Source organism: Rhinolophus sinicus, linkage group LG09 (assembly GCF_036562045.2).
Source record: "Rhinolophus sinicus isolate RSC01 linkage group LG09, ASM3656204v1, whole genome shotgun sequence".
In the NCBI taxonomy this organism is placed as follows: domain Eukaryota; kingdom Metazoa; phylum Chordata; class Mammalia; order Chiroptera; family Rhinolophidae; genus Rhinolophus; species Rhinolophus sinicus.
In genome coordinates, this window is record NC_133758.1 from 75403239 (window position 1) to 75420282 (window position 17044).

Genomic DNA, 17044 nt, shown 5'->3' on the forward strand with positions numbered 1-17044 from the left:
CTCTTTGAACTATGCTTTTTATACTGAATTACCTGTTGCCTTACCCTGGCAAGAAACTAAGAATCTCATTCATTTATTCAAAATGCACCTCCAAAACAACTGTTTTTGGCTAATTATATTAAACCTCTTTTTTTTCCTGTTCAAATAGTTACTTTAACTCTTCCCTAACTCATTTTTTTAAATTAAATTCACACCTGTATTATCAAGTCTATTTTAGAGATTATTGTTTTCCATATTCCAAGGTTATCTCCTCAAAACAAAACTGAACAAAAAAAAATCACAACATTTGACTATTTTGGCAGCACACTGCAGTTAATACAAATGATAAACAACAGAAAACACTCCAGTGGACAACCAGAAAATTTCCTAAGACGGCTAGAAGAATGTCCAACAACATAAAAGTTAGCAGGTCAATAAAGAAGTGATAGTGTTCAAATTGCCAGATCACTGTGAAAATTGCTATGACCAGATAACAGCCATATCCTGAGATATTTTAACACGTGTGCGTGCAAGTATTATTTTTTCCCTAGGGGAATTGCAACATTTGGAAAGATTAGTTAGACACAAATATGAGCAATAGGACTTTTTTTCCCTTCTTCCACACAATGGCTCCTAAAGCCATTTTCCGACCCATCATTAGGTAATAAAATGAATTTAACAGGTCATGACCAAATTATTCTTTTAAATGAAACATTAATAAAAGAGAAGGGAGAAATAAACCCACTTTGGGGGTAAAAGGGAACGGTAAGCAGCTGAAACTGTGCAAAAACATAAAGATAACAAGTTAGAAAATACTGTAGAGAATATTTAAGCAAATTGTATATATTTTTATATACATTTCCTAAATATGATAGTGTCAGAGACAGGTGTGAATATGAAACACATAAAACTGAACTAAATTAAGTCAAAAAGTGATACTGGCTACTGCAATAACTTGTTTATTAAATTTTAAAAACAAAAATAGGCATTCCTCAAATATAATGTACTGAGGTTGCTGGTGATGATGACAGTGACAACATTCACAAAAGCTGGAATACACAATCTGAGAACATTCTAAAAAGAAAACTGACTTTTTAGTTTGCATGATGGTTGAATCACATATCCCAGGACCTAGCACACAGTAAGAATGACGTATTAGAATCACAATACACTAAGTAGTATGATGACAAGAAGAGCTGGAGGCTGATTTAAACTCCACATAGTGTGAAATTTTCAAATCACCAGCATTAGAAAGGGATTGTGGGGACAGAGCCCCAGAGAGTAGTATACAGGCTCTCGGCCTCACGTGGGGGGGTGCTGGCTCGGGTGGTGGATGGCCGTAGGCTGTGGCTGATTGGCCGTCGGCTGTGACCAGTTAGCCGATTGGCCGCTGGTATAACTGCTGCGGCTACGGAGGAGAGCCGAGGACTGCCGAGGACTGCCGAGGATTGCCGAGGAGTCGGGGAGAGCCGAGGAGAGTGGAGGAGAGTCGTCGGTCGGTTGGCGGAAAGGCTGACGGCAGGTCATGCGCCCGGTGGGCCCAGCCTCCAGTGAGACCATAGTGGTATGACTCCCCTGCCTGTGGCTCCATGGGTGTTCCTTTTCGGCCTCACCATAACCTGCGTTCTTGTGTGGAGAGCGGGAGCAGAGACCCCGCGCAGCGAGCAGGGTCTCCCGCACAACAAGGGGTCTCTAGTCCCTCTCCCCGCATAAGAATGCAGGACATGGTGAGGCCAAAAAGGAACACCCACAGAGCAATAGACAGGGGAGTCATACCACAATAGTCTCGCTGGCGGCTGGGTTGGAGACACAGGAGGCAGGAGCCACAATATCCGCAACCTGCCGTCCTCTTCTCTGCCAACCAACCTCACGTGCTAACTGCAATCCGCTCGTGCTAGCTCAGCCACCATCTTCTTGCTAGCCCCCATTTGCTGCTAGCGTACCCATGGCAGTTATATTAGTGGCCAATGGCTCACTGGTTACAGCTGATGGCCAGCTAGCCACAGCTGATGGCCATCCAATCACAGTTGATGGCCATTTACTACCTGACCCAGCACCTTTCTATGTGAGGCGGAGAGCCTGGAAACTGCTCTCTGGGGCTCTGTCCCCACACATGCTTTTTCCTGGTCTCCTTCATAGCACCAGTGCATTCTTCAGATTCTCAGTTAAAAAATACTCTCTCGGACATTCCCCCATCTAAATTATCCCCCATAGAATCTTGAAAATATCACCCTATTTAGTACCATCAGAGCACTAGTCTAACTCTAGTTAACTTTTTATTTGCCCCATGTTTGTTGTCTCACTACCGTAACATATAACATTTATGAGAGCAAGAGACTTCTTGATGTCATTCACTTGTACCCCTAGCACCTAGCATCTCACTTAGAATTGTATTTGCTTGCCATATTTATAATATTTATTGAACAAATACATGAAGTTGAATCCATGTTCCCTGATCCTGAAACATGCTTTTGTCTAGGATGAAAACTAGAAGCAATTTGGAAAATGGACAGACAGTGCCTCCATCAGAAATCGAGGTTTTCCATCTCATTCCAAATCTATGAATCCTTGCTATGTCTCCTCAGATTTTTTTTTAAAGAAACAGGGAAACAAAATCTGTAAGTTTCTTTCTAGGTCTAAAAATTTTAATTCTGAAATCTATGAACGTTAACTTAAAGCAAAGGTTTATTATTATTGTTATTTTCTTATGCCCAGTAACTACAAGAGCATCTAAATGGTGGAATGCTAGTATAAACAAGCATTTACCAAAAGAGTCTCTTGGTATCCAAACCCCTTGGCTCCCTAGAATTTGCATTTATATTTTAATTTAGGGCAATACACTCACAGCGTAGAGCTACAGACATCAAACAATTTGTAGATGAAAATAAATTAAAATATTAATCAACCCTTTTCTTCTCAATTTCATGTGTTTATTCTTTCAATTACATTACGTCCCGGAAGTGATCATCGCGGCCACCTTTTTGATAAAACCTTAAATGAAATGAACACACCAAATGTCAGTAGTCTCCAAAAGAATCCACTGGAGGGTTGAAAGAAAACAGAAGTTCTCACAAATGAAATAAGAAAATATACTAATTTGATTGACATTATTAATAATTGATTGACATTATTAGTATTTCCCCTCCTCCCTCCTTACTCAGTGTGTGTGAGCTGGTCTAAGCACCTATTACTCTCCAGGTACCACAGGAGGAAGTGGAAACCCCACACAGTGACAAGGTGGGACCTGCTTTCTCACTTCTACAGTCACTTTAAATGTACAATTCTACATTTTATGTGTAATTTACATATTATCTTCTCTCGTTTAATCTATTTCATATGGGCAGGTAGCTTTAATTTTTTTCTGTAAATGAATAATGATCAAAGATGAAATTCCAGCAATGTGAGATGTACTGAACAAGAAAATGACAGAGATGACGCTTCTATTCCCAGCATCAGCTCTTTTTCAACCTCCTTACAAGATAAATAGTGACTTAATTAGTTCAATTAGCGAAGTTTGTGAAAAAAAAAAGAATAAACATATATATATATATCAAAAAGATTATTATAAATACAATTTATATTTACTATTGATAATAATGTCATTTGTTCATATGACCTGTTGACATATTTCCAATGGTAATATAACGTCATCATAATTAACAAAGGTGTTTAATAACTAACATCCAGAAAAAGCATTTTTTCTTGTGGTGATTTTTAATGTCCTATGTTACTTAAATCAATGTCATGTAAAATTTCACTAAGCAAAGATTTAGAAGTCTCTTTTGAGGTTTCCCAACATATTAGTTCAGTAGTACATAGAATTTTTAGTAAATATTCTTATATGAGGAAGTGCATTTTTTTTTACGAAGTGCATTTTTTTTTAACTCACATGCATGTGCAAGCAAAAAAAAAAAATGTTGAAGATACCATTCCAAACAATCCAGTCCCATCTTTGTTTACCCTATGTATACATAAGGTGTGTTTGTAATGACCATGTAATGCCATCAAATTTTCCAAACTTAGAAAATATGCAATAAGTTTTAAATAAATACACAATGTACTACTGCTGGAAAGAAAGAATTAGATGAGGAATCTAAAAGGGAAATATGCACTACTCCAAACAACTGATAATCGGTATTTAAATTACCATTGCAAAAGGAGCATGTGCCCAAGTGCCCAATGCATTATAAAAAAATCTAAATAGACTCAAAACATTTAAAAGAAGCCCCGAAAACATAAAGCAGGATTCCTAGAAGAAACTGAATCTAATCTAATCGACTTTTTTTTTTTTAATTAGTTTTACAGTTTTATTTTTTCCCAATGTCTCCTAATGTGGCTGTTTCAAACAGGGGTCCATGCATTCATTTTAACATACCTACTGGTTGGCGATCAGATTAGTGGAGATTTACGACTCAAAGCTTAACAATCTTTTAAATCATAGATATTTTATTTTATGCAAATAAAATATCTACTGCAAATCACTGCCAACAATGAAACTGGTTGGATAAAATAGAAGCCAAATACATCAAAACTAAATGTGGACAGAGTAATGGGTAGGAATAATCAATTACAATTTTAAATCAAAGTTGTCTCCAAAATTGTTAACCAGAAGCCTTGACTTATTATGTCTCCATCACAGAGGCCTCTCCCATCCCCCACAGTGCCCATAGCACAGCACAGTGACCCACGGCCCCTGCTGTGGTCACGCTGACTGCACTGCACTCAGTTCCCTGCACTGTCTAATACCAAGTGTGTGACACTGGACAAGTCACTTAAGCTCACTAAGTTTTACTTGTCTTCTCTGAAAAATCATTAAAATAACCATACATGCTACAAAATATTAGTGTGAGCTTTGAACAATACATTGCATATAAAGAATTCACCACCTATTTTCCAATCAAGACGGCAATGTATGTAACCGCTGTGCTTGCCTCCGCACAGGATCACAGCAAAATTACATCTAAACTACAGAACCACCATCATTGAGAATCACCTGATGTCTAGATGAACTAAGGACACACAGAAGGAGCCACCTTGAGACTGGCAGGAAGGGCAGAGACAGGGACCATGCAGGCCCAACAGCTAACCTACCATATGGTGTTTAAAAATTGGGAGGGATATTTTGGCTGCAGAGGCCCCCTGAGGAGCAAGGGGTCCCAACTCCACACTCGGTTCTAGTGCCAGGAAGAGAAGTCCCCACAACTTCTGGTTGTAAAAACCAGTGGGGATTGTGGCTGAGTGAGACAGAGGTTGGCTGGAGTCCCAGGTGTTTTAAAACAATTAAAACAATTATTAAATACTAATAAATAAAAAATAATACTGCCTAATAAAGAATAATTATATATTCGTAACTATTATTATAACATAATCCAAATATATATCATCCAAAATAGTTATATCATTTATTTTAGATGCACACATAAAACAGGCAACTCATATTAAAGCGGTTATTACACAGAAGCAATTAATATTCCATCTCCAAGCCATCATCTACTTGAGGATGCAACATCAGTCATTAGCAGAGCCTGAAATAAAGGCTGGCTACATACTATAAGACAGGGAAGGAAGGACGGAAGGAAGAGCGGGAGGGAGGGAGGGAGGAAGGAAGGAAGGAAGGAAGGAAGGAAGGAAGGAAGGAAGGAAGGAAGGAAGGAAGGAAAAAAAAAATTAATCCTAGACTTTGATACTTTCTTTAATAATTAAAATAGATTTCATCACTGTTTGATGCATATCTCTTCTAGAATCAGGTTTATTTACTTATGTAAAATAATGTAAAATCATGTAAGAAAATATTTAGTTAGGACGTTATGTTGGCATTAACTTTAATGTACACAAGACTCTGCTAAGAAAATAAATACCAACATAAATATTCAAGGGACTTCAACAGACTAGACAAAAGTCCCAGACAAGTCAAATTTTTAACATGATCAATAAAATAAAATGTAGCAAATAAATCAACTCAATTTATCGACATGGGAATTTTGGGTTGAACTTACTCCATTTGGCTTTTAATCAGAAACATAGATCACGGAATTAGATTAATAAGGGTTTGTAATGATCTGGGTTCTTTTTGCTTGCTTTAGACATTAAGAAAATAGTGCAGCTTGCTTCACAACTCAAGCCTTCTGGGGAATCTGCTTCACTAATCTGAAGGGAATTTAAGGACTTATTGGGACAGATGTTTCTAAAAAACTAAGCCAAGAACCTAAATAAATTTCAAACTAAGGAAAACTTAAATGTAGAATTTCATAAATAATTGTTGTATTAGTAGCTTTTTTTCATTTTATTTTGACATTTAATTTTTCTTGCAAATATGGATATATAAAACAGATAATGATATCAAGACATATTTCAGCATTATGTTCACATTGTTTTCTAAATGTGTTTTGAAGATTCTATTCTGTTTATTTTGTTGTGCACTGTCGAGTTTTTTCAGACAAATGCTAGAATTATATTCACAACAATAAAATGAAAAATAGCTCAAACTACTACCCTTTCATCATTGTTAACACATGCACACGTACAAATGTGCTCCATTTAGAGCTAAAAATCACTTCAAATCAATCTTAGAGTTATTGAAATAATATTAATAATTATTATTTTTAAAAATATATATGCAACATTTCTGGATTACCGACTATAAGACAGGAAATGTTCTAAACACTTTGTATGTGTTAACTAATTTAATTTCCCCAGTAACTATATGAGGGGGGTACTACTCTTACCTATATTTTTCAGGCCAAAAATGGGAAACACATGCTGTGACTTTGCCAATATCATCCACCTAGTAAATGGCAGAGCTGGGATTCAAATTCAGGCAGAGACACACCAGAATACAATCTTTTAAGTATCACACTGTGCGACCTCTTCTATATAACAATGTATTACAGTGATTATATAACAGTGATTATACATGTATGCCTTGTCACTATTTAGGAAAATAATAGAGTTGCATATCAATGTATTTAGGAGTGAAATGTCATATCTTAATTTATCTAAAATATTTAAGCAAATAACAGATGAAGCAATTATGGAAACTTATTTTACTCTTCTCTCTACTATATATTGAAAATATGTTTCCTTATAAAAAGCAAAAAGATGTTTAAAAATTACATTAAAACATTACACACTTTTTAATGTTGCGGCCTCTTTGGAAATAAAATTCAACAACTATTATTTATTTTAATTATATGTAGAGTCAGACAGAATTTAATATGATGGAGTGATATAATAATAAGAGGAAGGAGCAGATGAGAGTTGAGTAAACAATGCCCTCTGTCACTCCCCTCTTCTGCAGCCTGCATCTTTACACGAACAAAAGGAAACAGATGTGTATATTAAAATTTAATTCAAATATACTCCATAGTCAAAGCCAGCTTTTCCATTCCTCTCTTAATTCTGTTTCCACCCAATCTTGAAACAAAACCAGTATTTTCATTTCCACCAGTCTTGCAAGGGGTTTCCTGTAGATTTTGTAAATAGATCACCACTTTAAAAAGTAAACAGGTCTCCACAAATGCTATGTAAGCAGTATGGGTACTGAAACACAAAAACCTACCCAAATTAACAAGCATCATCGCAACAATGATTTTAAACCATTAAAGAGAGAAAGTGAATATGATCCTTACCTCAAGTTGCTAAACATTTAATAAACAATATTATCCCTGTCCACAAATATTATAACGTAAGGTATTATACTATTACAGCCAGAAATGTGTAGTAAGTTGTTTAGGACACCCAGAGGAAGGAAATGCTATTTGCTACGTAGGAAAACCAAACTTCCTGAGGAGATGGTGTTTGGATTGGTTTTTGAATACTTAGTAGTTGGATGGAAAAATTGTAGGCTATCACCATCAGGTAATTAGAAGAGAGATTATGTCAACGTTAACAAGCACAGTGGACACAGGGTAATCATCTTATATTCCTAGTAAGGCTATGTGCCTTCCACCCTTCCCTGAGAACTGGGGCTCACCAAATAAAAACCCAGTTACACTTACATTTTTTTTAAGTTTCAAGGGGAAAACTTGTTTAAAAGACACCGGTCATAATTTTTTTCATATTACGCAATCCTAAGGGACATTAATTCTACCTTATTTCAGCCACTGCTTTAGCTAAATCTGTCTCTCACAAAGTATTTATTTTTATACCTGCCAGGTGAATATAAATAGCATTGATCTAAACAGAGTAGCATAGATAGAAAATGCCCCTAAGGAATTGTTTTATAACAAAGTCCTTGAAAAATATACAGCCTGATAGCTCTCCACAAACTAATTCAGATGCAGCTAATAGAAAGGTTACATTTCAGAGGAAAAATTAATCATTTTTAAATACTTTTTGACCTTTAACTCAGGTCATATGTCATCATTAAAATGAACAAAATCAATAGATTACACTTAAATATATCATTTTTCATATCCAAAGCTTAACTTGGTGATAGACCAGCATAATATGGATGGGAGAATAATAGAAATCAGGAGATTCCAGATTTAATCCTGAATCCAACATGTGCTAAATTTATGGCCTTTTTTGTATAATTTACTTCTATTATGAAAGCTATTCTGTCTTCATCTCCAGCTGCTTGTATTCTACACTCCCCACCTCTACCCTCACCTTTCCTTAAATATTGGTGTTCTGAAGATTTTATCCTATACTATGACGAGGAATTATTTTTACTTTATATTGTGTAAATGTATGAAGTAGGCCAAGTGTAAGACAATAGGGAGTGGTGGAACTATGGCAAGCTGGAGAATGTATCCCATCCAATGTGATACACTGAAGCAAACTCATTTGTTTTTAACATTGTATCAGCATACTGAAATTTATCTGTAGTTGAATCTGGCCTTGCTATACATGTAGCTTCACACTTGCTGGGGAAATTTCAGCCACTTGTTTTCAAAGTCCACTCCTAAGCTAAACATAAAACTATTTTAGGCCAAACAGAATAGTCAGCTGCCTACCACAAATCTCTTCTTGGATATTCTTGAGCAAGGTTTTGGTACAAATGTTCTTGACTTTTAAAAATATTTGCCTGAAAGAAACTCTGTAGGGCTTCCCAATCTACAATTACTTATAGATTTCTTTGAAGACATGTTTTCTTCCATGAAAACTTTGATTATTATCTGTAATTCATATACTTTGACTTGATCTTTGGTAACACATGACTTATGGTTTACATCTCTGTATTTTGTCCTCCATATGTGTTACTTTCTGTCTTTTTTTTTTTTTCTTACCTTTTTGAAATTCTGGGAGTATTTCCTACTCCCTCTTTGTATCATCGATGAATAATTTGCATTATCAAAGTCTTTCTTTCTTCCAATGGCAATTTAGTTTTAGTGGTTTTGGTTTTGATTTTATTTCAGTCAGTTTGTCACTAATCTCTGGCTTTTTCTTTACAGACACTAAGCATACATTTAAGGTTGTTTTTCTCTTTCCTGAAGTACATGAAGTGACACTATTTCAGAGGAAAAAGTCTCTCTGTGTCTTTGATACCACAGTATTTCTATTGTACTGAATGGATTCCTTCACTGACTGTGGGGAGCCATGGTTACAGGAAACTCTGAGCTTTGCAGAATGGCTTGGTTTATGCTACCTGTTTCCTCCCCCTGAGGCAATTGTCTCTGCCTGCACCTGAGGGGAGCTTGAGCTTGTAAAGCTGCTGAGGAATTTGGTGGGAGTGGCCAGTTCCCGGACACAGAAGGCTGATGCCTATCAGGGCAATTGATAAGATAATTACTTGTGAGTTTCGGTGAATTTTGTATCCTCTATGTGAAAGCTAAAGAATTTACATTTGTTATGTTAATACATACTTGCACGTGCTCAAACTGCTTATATGGGTGCAGTAAAATAAACTTAGTGTCTTCAGGATCACTGAAGTTCCGCGATCGCCATCATATGTGAGAGTGTCTTTTATTCATTCCCACTCCCCCATTCGGGAACCCATCGACTCGTGACGGCTGGCCCGTCACACTTGGCGCCCAACGTGGGGCTCGAATACGGGGGTAACAGTGAGGAACACCGCGTGGAAAGGGCCCCGGCTCATTAGAGCTGAATCAGTGGATGCACGGTGAGTGAGACACGATCCCCTCGGTCGAATGAATGTGTGAATGATTGATAGTTCCACGACTTTTTGTCACGGAGCTTGATTGGGCCCCAATCCAGAAGGGCACCTGATTGTTTCTTTGTTTGAAAGAAGGACCGAGTTAGGGAAAAGAATGGGTCACGCCAGCAGCAAGGACCTGTATGTTAGAGGACTTAAGAAATTGCTTGCCGCCCATGGCTGTCGGGTGAGCAGAGAACAGTTAGATAAGTTTTTAGAATTTATAAAAGAAGTTTGTCCGTGGTTTCCAGAAGAATACACTGACATTTCATTACAAAAGTCATGTTGGCTTAGAAAACAGAGAAACAGTAAAGTTTCTTCAGGGTCTTAAGTGCCAAACCAAGGTAATAATAACTGATTTGAAAATCTTGACAATGGAATAGGAACTATGAATATAATGTTTGGGGATGTTTATATATTAATAATGTATATTATTAAACTATACAAAAATTTAGACACATAAGAGACCATTTCAATAGCTCTTAAATAAATATCTAAAGATCATGTGTAAATGTATATGATAGTTATGGAGATAGAAAGAAAACACTGATGTAAGGGGGTTGCGAAACAGAGAAAATGACAACTATTCCACTAGGAACAGTCATAGATAAACAAATCACCTGCTAATGCAGAACTGGGGGAAGAGTTAAAAATAATAACCATAGACTTGGGATTTACAATATTTTTGTCTTCTTCAAGAGGCATAATATTTAAAATAGAAACTTTCTTGAGATCTCAGATATTTATATCACCATTCAAACATATGAGGACAAATTTATTGACAGTGTTGATTCAATATTTAGTTCTTTGTTCATTAGCTATTAGATGAGATGATAAAGGCACATTATATAATCTCCATTCATCAGTTTTTAATCATGGATTTGACATTGTGGAATTTGAGAAAATATACAACTAAACTGTTATACAGAAAAGTTACAACAAAGAACAGTGATGGTAAGCCAATTCCCATCAGAATAACAACATGCATTGTGATTTGTGAACATTTGATATATAAAACATGAAACACTACATGTATAAAGTTGAGAGTATAGCAGCCAATTAAATTCAACTATATTGCAAAGCACTGGGTAAGGGTGAGTATATTTAATCATCTATAGAAGTCCAACTTCATCAGATAAGTAGCAATCTCCAAAAAATGTGTAACCACTGAAAACCCCAAAGTAGAATATCAAAGTGCCACATATAGTTATGTCTTAACTTTCTTTCACTGTAAAAGAGTAAATATTTCTACTGCAGAAAATAATTTGATTGTAATGATCAAAACACATGCCTTAAGGAAAGACTGAAAAAAATACTCAATACAGCACATAATTTTATAATCATTTTAAAAGATAACTTTTTTCTGTTACAAGTTGAAGAATTTGACTATCTTTAAATGATAGAAATCACTCAGATATGTGGGTACAGTTGGGGCATTAACTTTCATATGTCAAGAAGAGCAATATGAAGGTATTTGCAGAAACAATTTCCCAATTAGTATTCTCGCTATTCTCTCTTTAGTAAAGAACCTTGTATTTTTATTTGAGTACATGCCTATCGGGGTGAAGAGGAAGAGAAAATTATATTCTACATCCTATTGCAACCAGACAAGATGAGTCACTATGCTGTGGACCATGGGAGCAGACAGAAGTAATTTCCAGAACACGCCCTTACAAGCATATGGCAAGCCCTCCATTGCCATTTGAAACATCCTTCCTATTATTTAGCATGCAACAATCATTGTGGATATTGGAGCACCTATCTTGGACCACAACATGGAACAACTATATTGAGGAGAGCAGAAAACATGAGAGAACAACCCTGGGGCCTAGATGATTCACAGCTACCATCTTAGACCTTGTCCGCAGAATGACACACGAAAGGAATAAACTTGTGTCCTGTTTTTACGACTTTTACTTTAGGTCTCTCTGAAACAGTCAAACCAATATACAAATCATAAAACATGGCTCATGTTTATTCAATGTCTAAAGGCTTACAAGAGCAATAGTATTACATTATCTTTGACTTTCCCCAATACAAAATTTTAACGAAGTATAAAACAAATTATCTTACAGGTTTTTTATTTGTTTTGTTTTTTACAAATTCTCAAAAAATTTACATGAAATAGTCTGATTCTAGAAAACTTGACTACTTAGCAGGATTCCAAAAATATGCAGAACTGGAATGAAATTCATGGATCACCTAGTCAACCGTAGCTTGTCTTAGATGAGAGAAAAACAGTTTGAATTTAAATAAGTTGTAATGCCCTATCCGCAACTACAATTTTAGGGCTTAAGGTGGGGCATGAATGTAAGTCTCTAATTCCTAGTCAAATGCCCTTTCCAGTACACAATACTCTTTCTCAATTATTCTGACACTGTTAATATTTACATATGAAAAATGGAAATAATTTATCTAAATGACCATCATTTTTAAGTTTTAAATTTAAAAGTTACTATTTTGCTCTTTATAGGATTTTTATTTAATTTGCTAGAGCTCAACTCAGGGCCACCTAACAAAGAGAATGCATCCTCTTTACAGGCATAATTATAACCCACAGTAACACTGTAGACTTTTTTGGATGGGAGAAGGCCAAAAACAGGGCAAGTTCAAGTTCACTTATATTAATTCATTTCTGTACTATAGAGTTTTATTTGAGTGTATGAATAAATGTCTGTGTAGGCAAATCATGTAACCATAATATTGAATATAACTCAAGTGTTACAAGTACATAACCCGTGTGTACTTTTCCACTTATAATGGACATACTTGTATAAGCTAACTTTGCACTATAATGATTGAGAGTGAGGTGGTACTCACTAAAAAGTCATATTTACATTAGAGTATAATTGTAAAAATCTTAAAAAATACTGGCTATTTCTATGCAAAATAAATAACCTTCTAATTAATAAGCAAACCTGACGTAAATAAAACTGCTTTACTTGACATTAAACATATAATTTATTTAGTTTAGAGAAAATACATATATATATGCAAAATTGGTATCATCATCTTTAGGCAACACTCAATTAGACGTTTAGACCATAGCATGTTAATCCATCCACCTTATTTATTATAAAATCATTGTTATATTTCTACAAACAAAATGGTTAATAAAAATTTCAACTGGTTACCACCAAGAAGGTTGATGAAGATTTGGCATATATTTTTAAATCACCATATAATTTTCAAATACCAAATACTAATCTAGTTGAACTAAAGAACGTCTTTCTAAAAATAATATTAATTCTGAAACCAATCAATAAACTTAAAATATCTAGCGTTAGCTGTTAATAAACCTCCTCATCATTAAAATGGTATGTATACTTATCATTTAAGAGAATAGTTAGCACTAGCAAAACACTTTTGTCGAGAAAAAAAATACTTTCTAACACAATCCTAGTTCTTCAATAAACCATGGTATTCAGTAATAGTAGTAGTGATAGTAGTACTAATAGTAGTAGTAGTAGTCGTAGTTTTGGTCGTGGTCGTGGTCGTGGTGATGGTGGTGGTGGTGGTGGTATTTGGGAAGGTATTTGGTAGCATTTCAAGCAAACTGTATTTATTTATTTATTTATTTATTTATTTATTTATTTTCTGAAAACCAGCTCGATTTGTTTTTATGTACTTTTCTCACTTTTCCTGTATATAGGTGGAAGAAAATTCAACATAACAATATAGGAATGTATATTTTTTGATTCAGACAAAAATGTATAACCAACAATAATTATAGCATATTGGTTTGACATGTTCACGGATATATCCCAAGCTTTTAGAAGAATACTTAAAATATAGGAGGCCCTCAAAAAATGTTTGGATAAATAAATAAGTGTGTGTAAATAGTTTTGTTTCCTGATTTAAAAAAAAATCAAACAGGAGAATTTAAAATAAGTTATGTGTAAATTTTATTTTATAATTTTGCAAACATTTTCCACAATAACTAAGCAATAAAAAATGTCTCCCTAATTTGTCCAGATGTGGTGATAGTAGAAGTAATTTATTCATGCTAAAATAATCCACGTTCTAAAGCCATTTGAATATGTACATGAGAAGCAGTCATTTTAAAAGGCACAGTAAGCACCTACTATGCTTCAGAGATTGAACAGGCAGGGCCGGTGGTTGCACAGCTTCTAGGACATCATTCATATAGTAGTAGAAATGAGTGGTTCCCCCTGGTGTCTGTGGTTTAGGCCAGAGCAGACACGCCTAGTGACCCTGGTGGTAGAAGCCAGGATACAGAGATGGATGGGATCCCATCTCTGTCTTCAACGACACTGACAGAGTGCTGAAGTCAGCACATGGGCTGAGGTCTGGACACAATACAAAGGAAGTTCAGATCCAGGGAAACACAGGGCATTTCTACTTAGGAAGATGCCAGTAATAAGTGGTGAATACACAATGTGATATACAGATGATGTATTACAGAACTGTACAACTTAAACCTATGTAACTTTGCTAACAACTGTCACCCCAATAAACTTTAATTAAAACCAAGTTGTTAAAAATTACAGAAACACTAAAATTCATCATCGTCTTGTTGTGTCTAGCTAGTATTCTTCTTATGCTATAAAACATTTTCTGGAATACTAACCCTACTAGGTCAGCTTGTTCTGTAAAAGCGATCATCCTAGGATAATGAACTTGGAATTTATGTCAAACATTTAATACTCACATCCAGATCATCTTTCGCATTGTAGTAGACAACTTCATTGCTCTATAAAAAGAGAAAAGAAGAATGCTTTATCGATTTAAGGAAAAACATAAACATATACTGGATGAAACATGAGTACATTTTATTCATATTTTAAATAATAAACCCTTCATAACATTTCATTTCTTTCACAATATATTCCACAAAGATCCACAAAGATTAGCCAACATTTTGCAAGAACATATTAAAACACTATATTAGTAATATTTGAAAAGCACAACTTGCATTGAGGAAAAAGATCTCAGTATAAATCTTAGAACAATTTGTCAAGAAGATTTAAAAATTCATAAAGCTAATAAATTATACATACACACACACACACACACCTCTAAAACATGAAATGATAAACAAGATATTCAAGAAAAATCTAAGCTAAATGGCTTGTTAATATTTTCTGAAACGATGACTTGTATCGGTGTTGAAAACTATTCTTGAAGAAAGCTGTATCTGTACAAATATTGGCAGAAATTTCTTCACGAGATTTAGACAAGGAATCAAGAATAACTAAACATAAATAGCAAAAAAAAATCAGATAATCTAACACAGGAATATTCTCATGTTTTATTAAAGTGGTGAATGAGTATTGGCTCTTCCAGAATAAATGTACAAGGACATTTTTGCTAGCCATCAATGTTGCTGAAATATGTCATAAATACACATTATGGACATAAATTGTGCTATAGAGGGAAAATGGAATGGAAAGATTGAATAAAATGATTTTCAAGGAATTTAAAATTCATTTTCTTTGTGTTTTTGAGGATAGATCTACGCAACGTAAAAATATTCCACTTATACTGATTGCTTTTTCCTTTCTTCTCCTGAAGTGATTGAAAATATAGTTCAACTTCTGTATGTCTTCAATAGTAACATGAACACTACATAAAAAATGTGTTTTCTGTGCCTCTCAATTATTTACAAATATTGATACTCTAAAATTGTATTAAAAGAAAACACAATACACCAAAAAAGTAAGTAAATAAAGGAAATTACTTAGGAAAAATAGACTTGATTAATTCTTCTTAAAGTATATCCCCCCAAAAAAAATCACTATTCTTCAAGATGTAATAATCATGGGCCAAACATAGGTCATGACTTCAGAATAAACCATAAAGTTAAAATTGTCTATTTTCGGCAGGACTTCCCAGAGCCTCAGTGTATGAATGTGTATTATAAATCTCCACAAGGAATATATTTCTTGTTTTGTTTCCCAGATTTATGTGCCACAGAACCTGCCTCCTTTTTTGATTTGAGAAACATACTATGAGACTGAAGATCTATAAAACATAGGTCTCTCTGAAGACCAAAGAACCAAACCAGAAACTGTATAGATAAATATAAGAACATACGATTCATAACACTGAATGAAACCCATGAGCTTGAATTTATTTCATATAGTCAATAAAAGTTTTAAAATTACAATTTAATGATTTTTAAAAGAACGAAGTAGCTAGAGAATTGTAACACGCATATAAGTTCTAATTCCTGAAACATTTCTTATAGTATTACTTTTGCAACAAAGTTAAAATACAAAATCAAAACTTGTCATATACCCAAAGCAAGATAGTCTTTTGAATCCACTTGAGACCCAAATTTAATTACTAGTTTATTGATCCCTCATGCAACCCTGTAATTTATACTTAACAGACAATTTTCAATTTAGAATGTGGATTCCACCAACAGTTAAAACACTGAATAAGTTTATCTTCATTTTAGACTTCATTTCTGCTAAGTGCTTGCTTATACGTATTTATAGAATTGAAACGTGTTGAAAACAAGATGAAACTACATTAAATTTCCAGCGGTTCAGCATCATCATTTTTAACATTCATTAACTACCTGTACGTACATACTGTTGTGCCAAAGGAGACACAAAATAAGGTAAACATATCTACCCCTATACTTTAAGTAAAGTAATGGATACAGATCCATTATATAAAACCACTCAAGTATTTAGGATGACACTTGGTGCATAGTGCTTGAGCTAATGGGCTTAACTGATTAGTCAACTTTTTTCCTATGTGTCAAATATGGTAACATACAGCAAATTAAGATTATTTATTAAAGCTAAGACTAAGAGCAACACATACAATGCTAGAAGAGGGTAAAGTATGATAAAGAAATGCTAGTTGTAACTCAAACTAAGTATTTTGATTCTATTAAGATAAACTGTGCTGAAAATTTAAATTAAAATGTAGAAATTCTAAGTTTATTTAATAATTTCAAAATGTTTTCCCTTTATTATTGTACTATATTTTATA

General features: G+C 34.5%; 1 protein-coding gene across 8 annotated transcripts in view; it reads right to left on the reverse strand.

Moving 5' to 3' along the window:
- CACNA2D1 (calcium voltage-gated channel auxiliary subunit alpha2delta 1) overlaps positions 1 to 17044 on the reverse strand; it is a 457790-nt gene that overhangs the window by 163853 nt on the left and 276893 nt on the right. For all 8 annotated transcript variants that reach the window (XM_019746897.2, XM_019746896.2, XM_019746894.2 and 5 more), the window contains exon 5: positions 14748 to 14789. In XM_019746897.2, coding sequence (XP_019602456.1) covers positions 14748 to 14789 — 42 coding nt within the window. The remainder of the gene's footprint in view (positions 1 to 14747; positions 14790 to 17044) is intronic.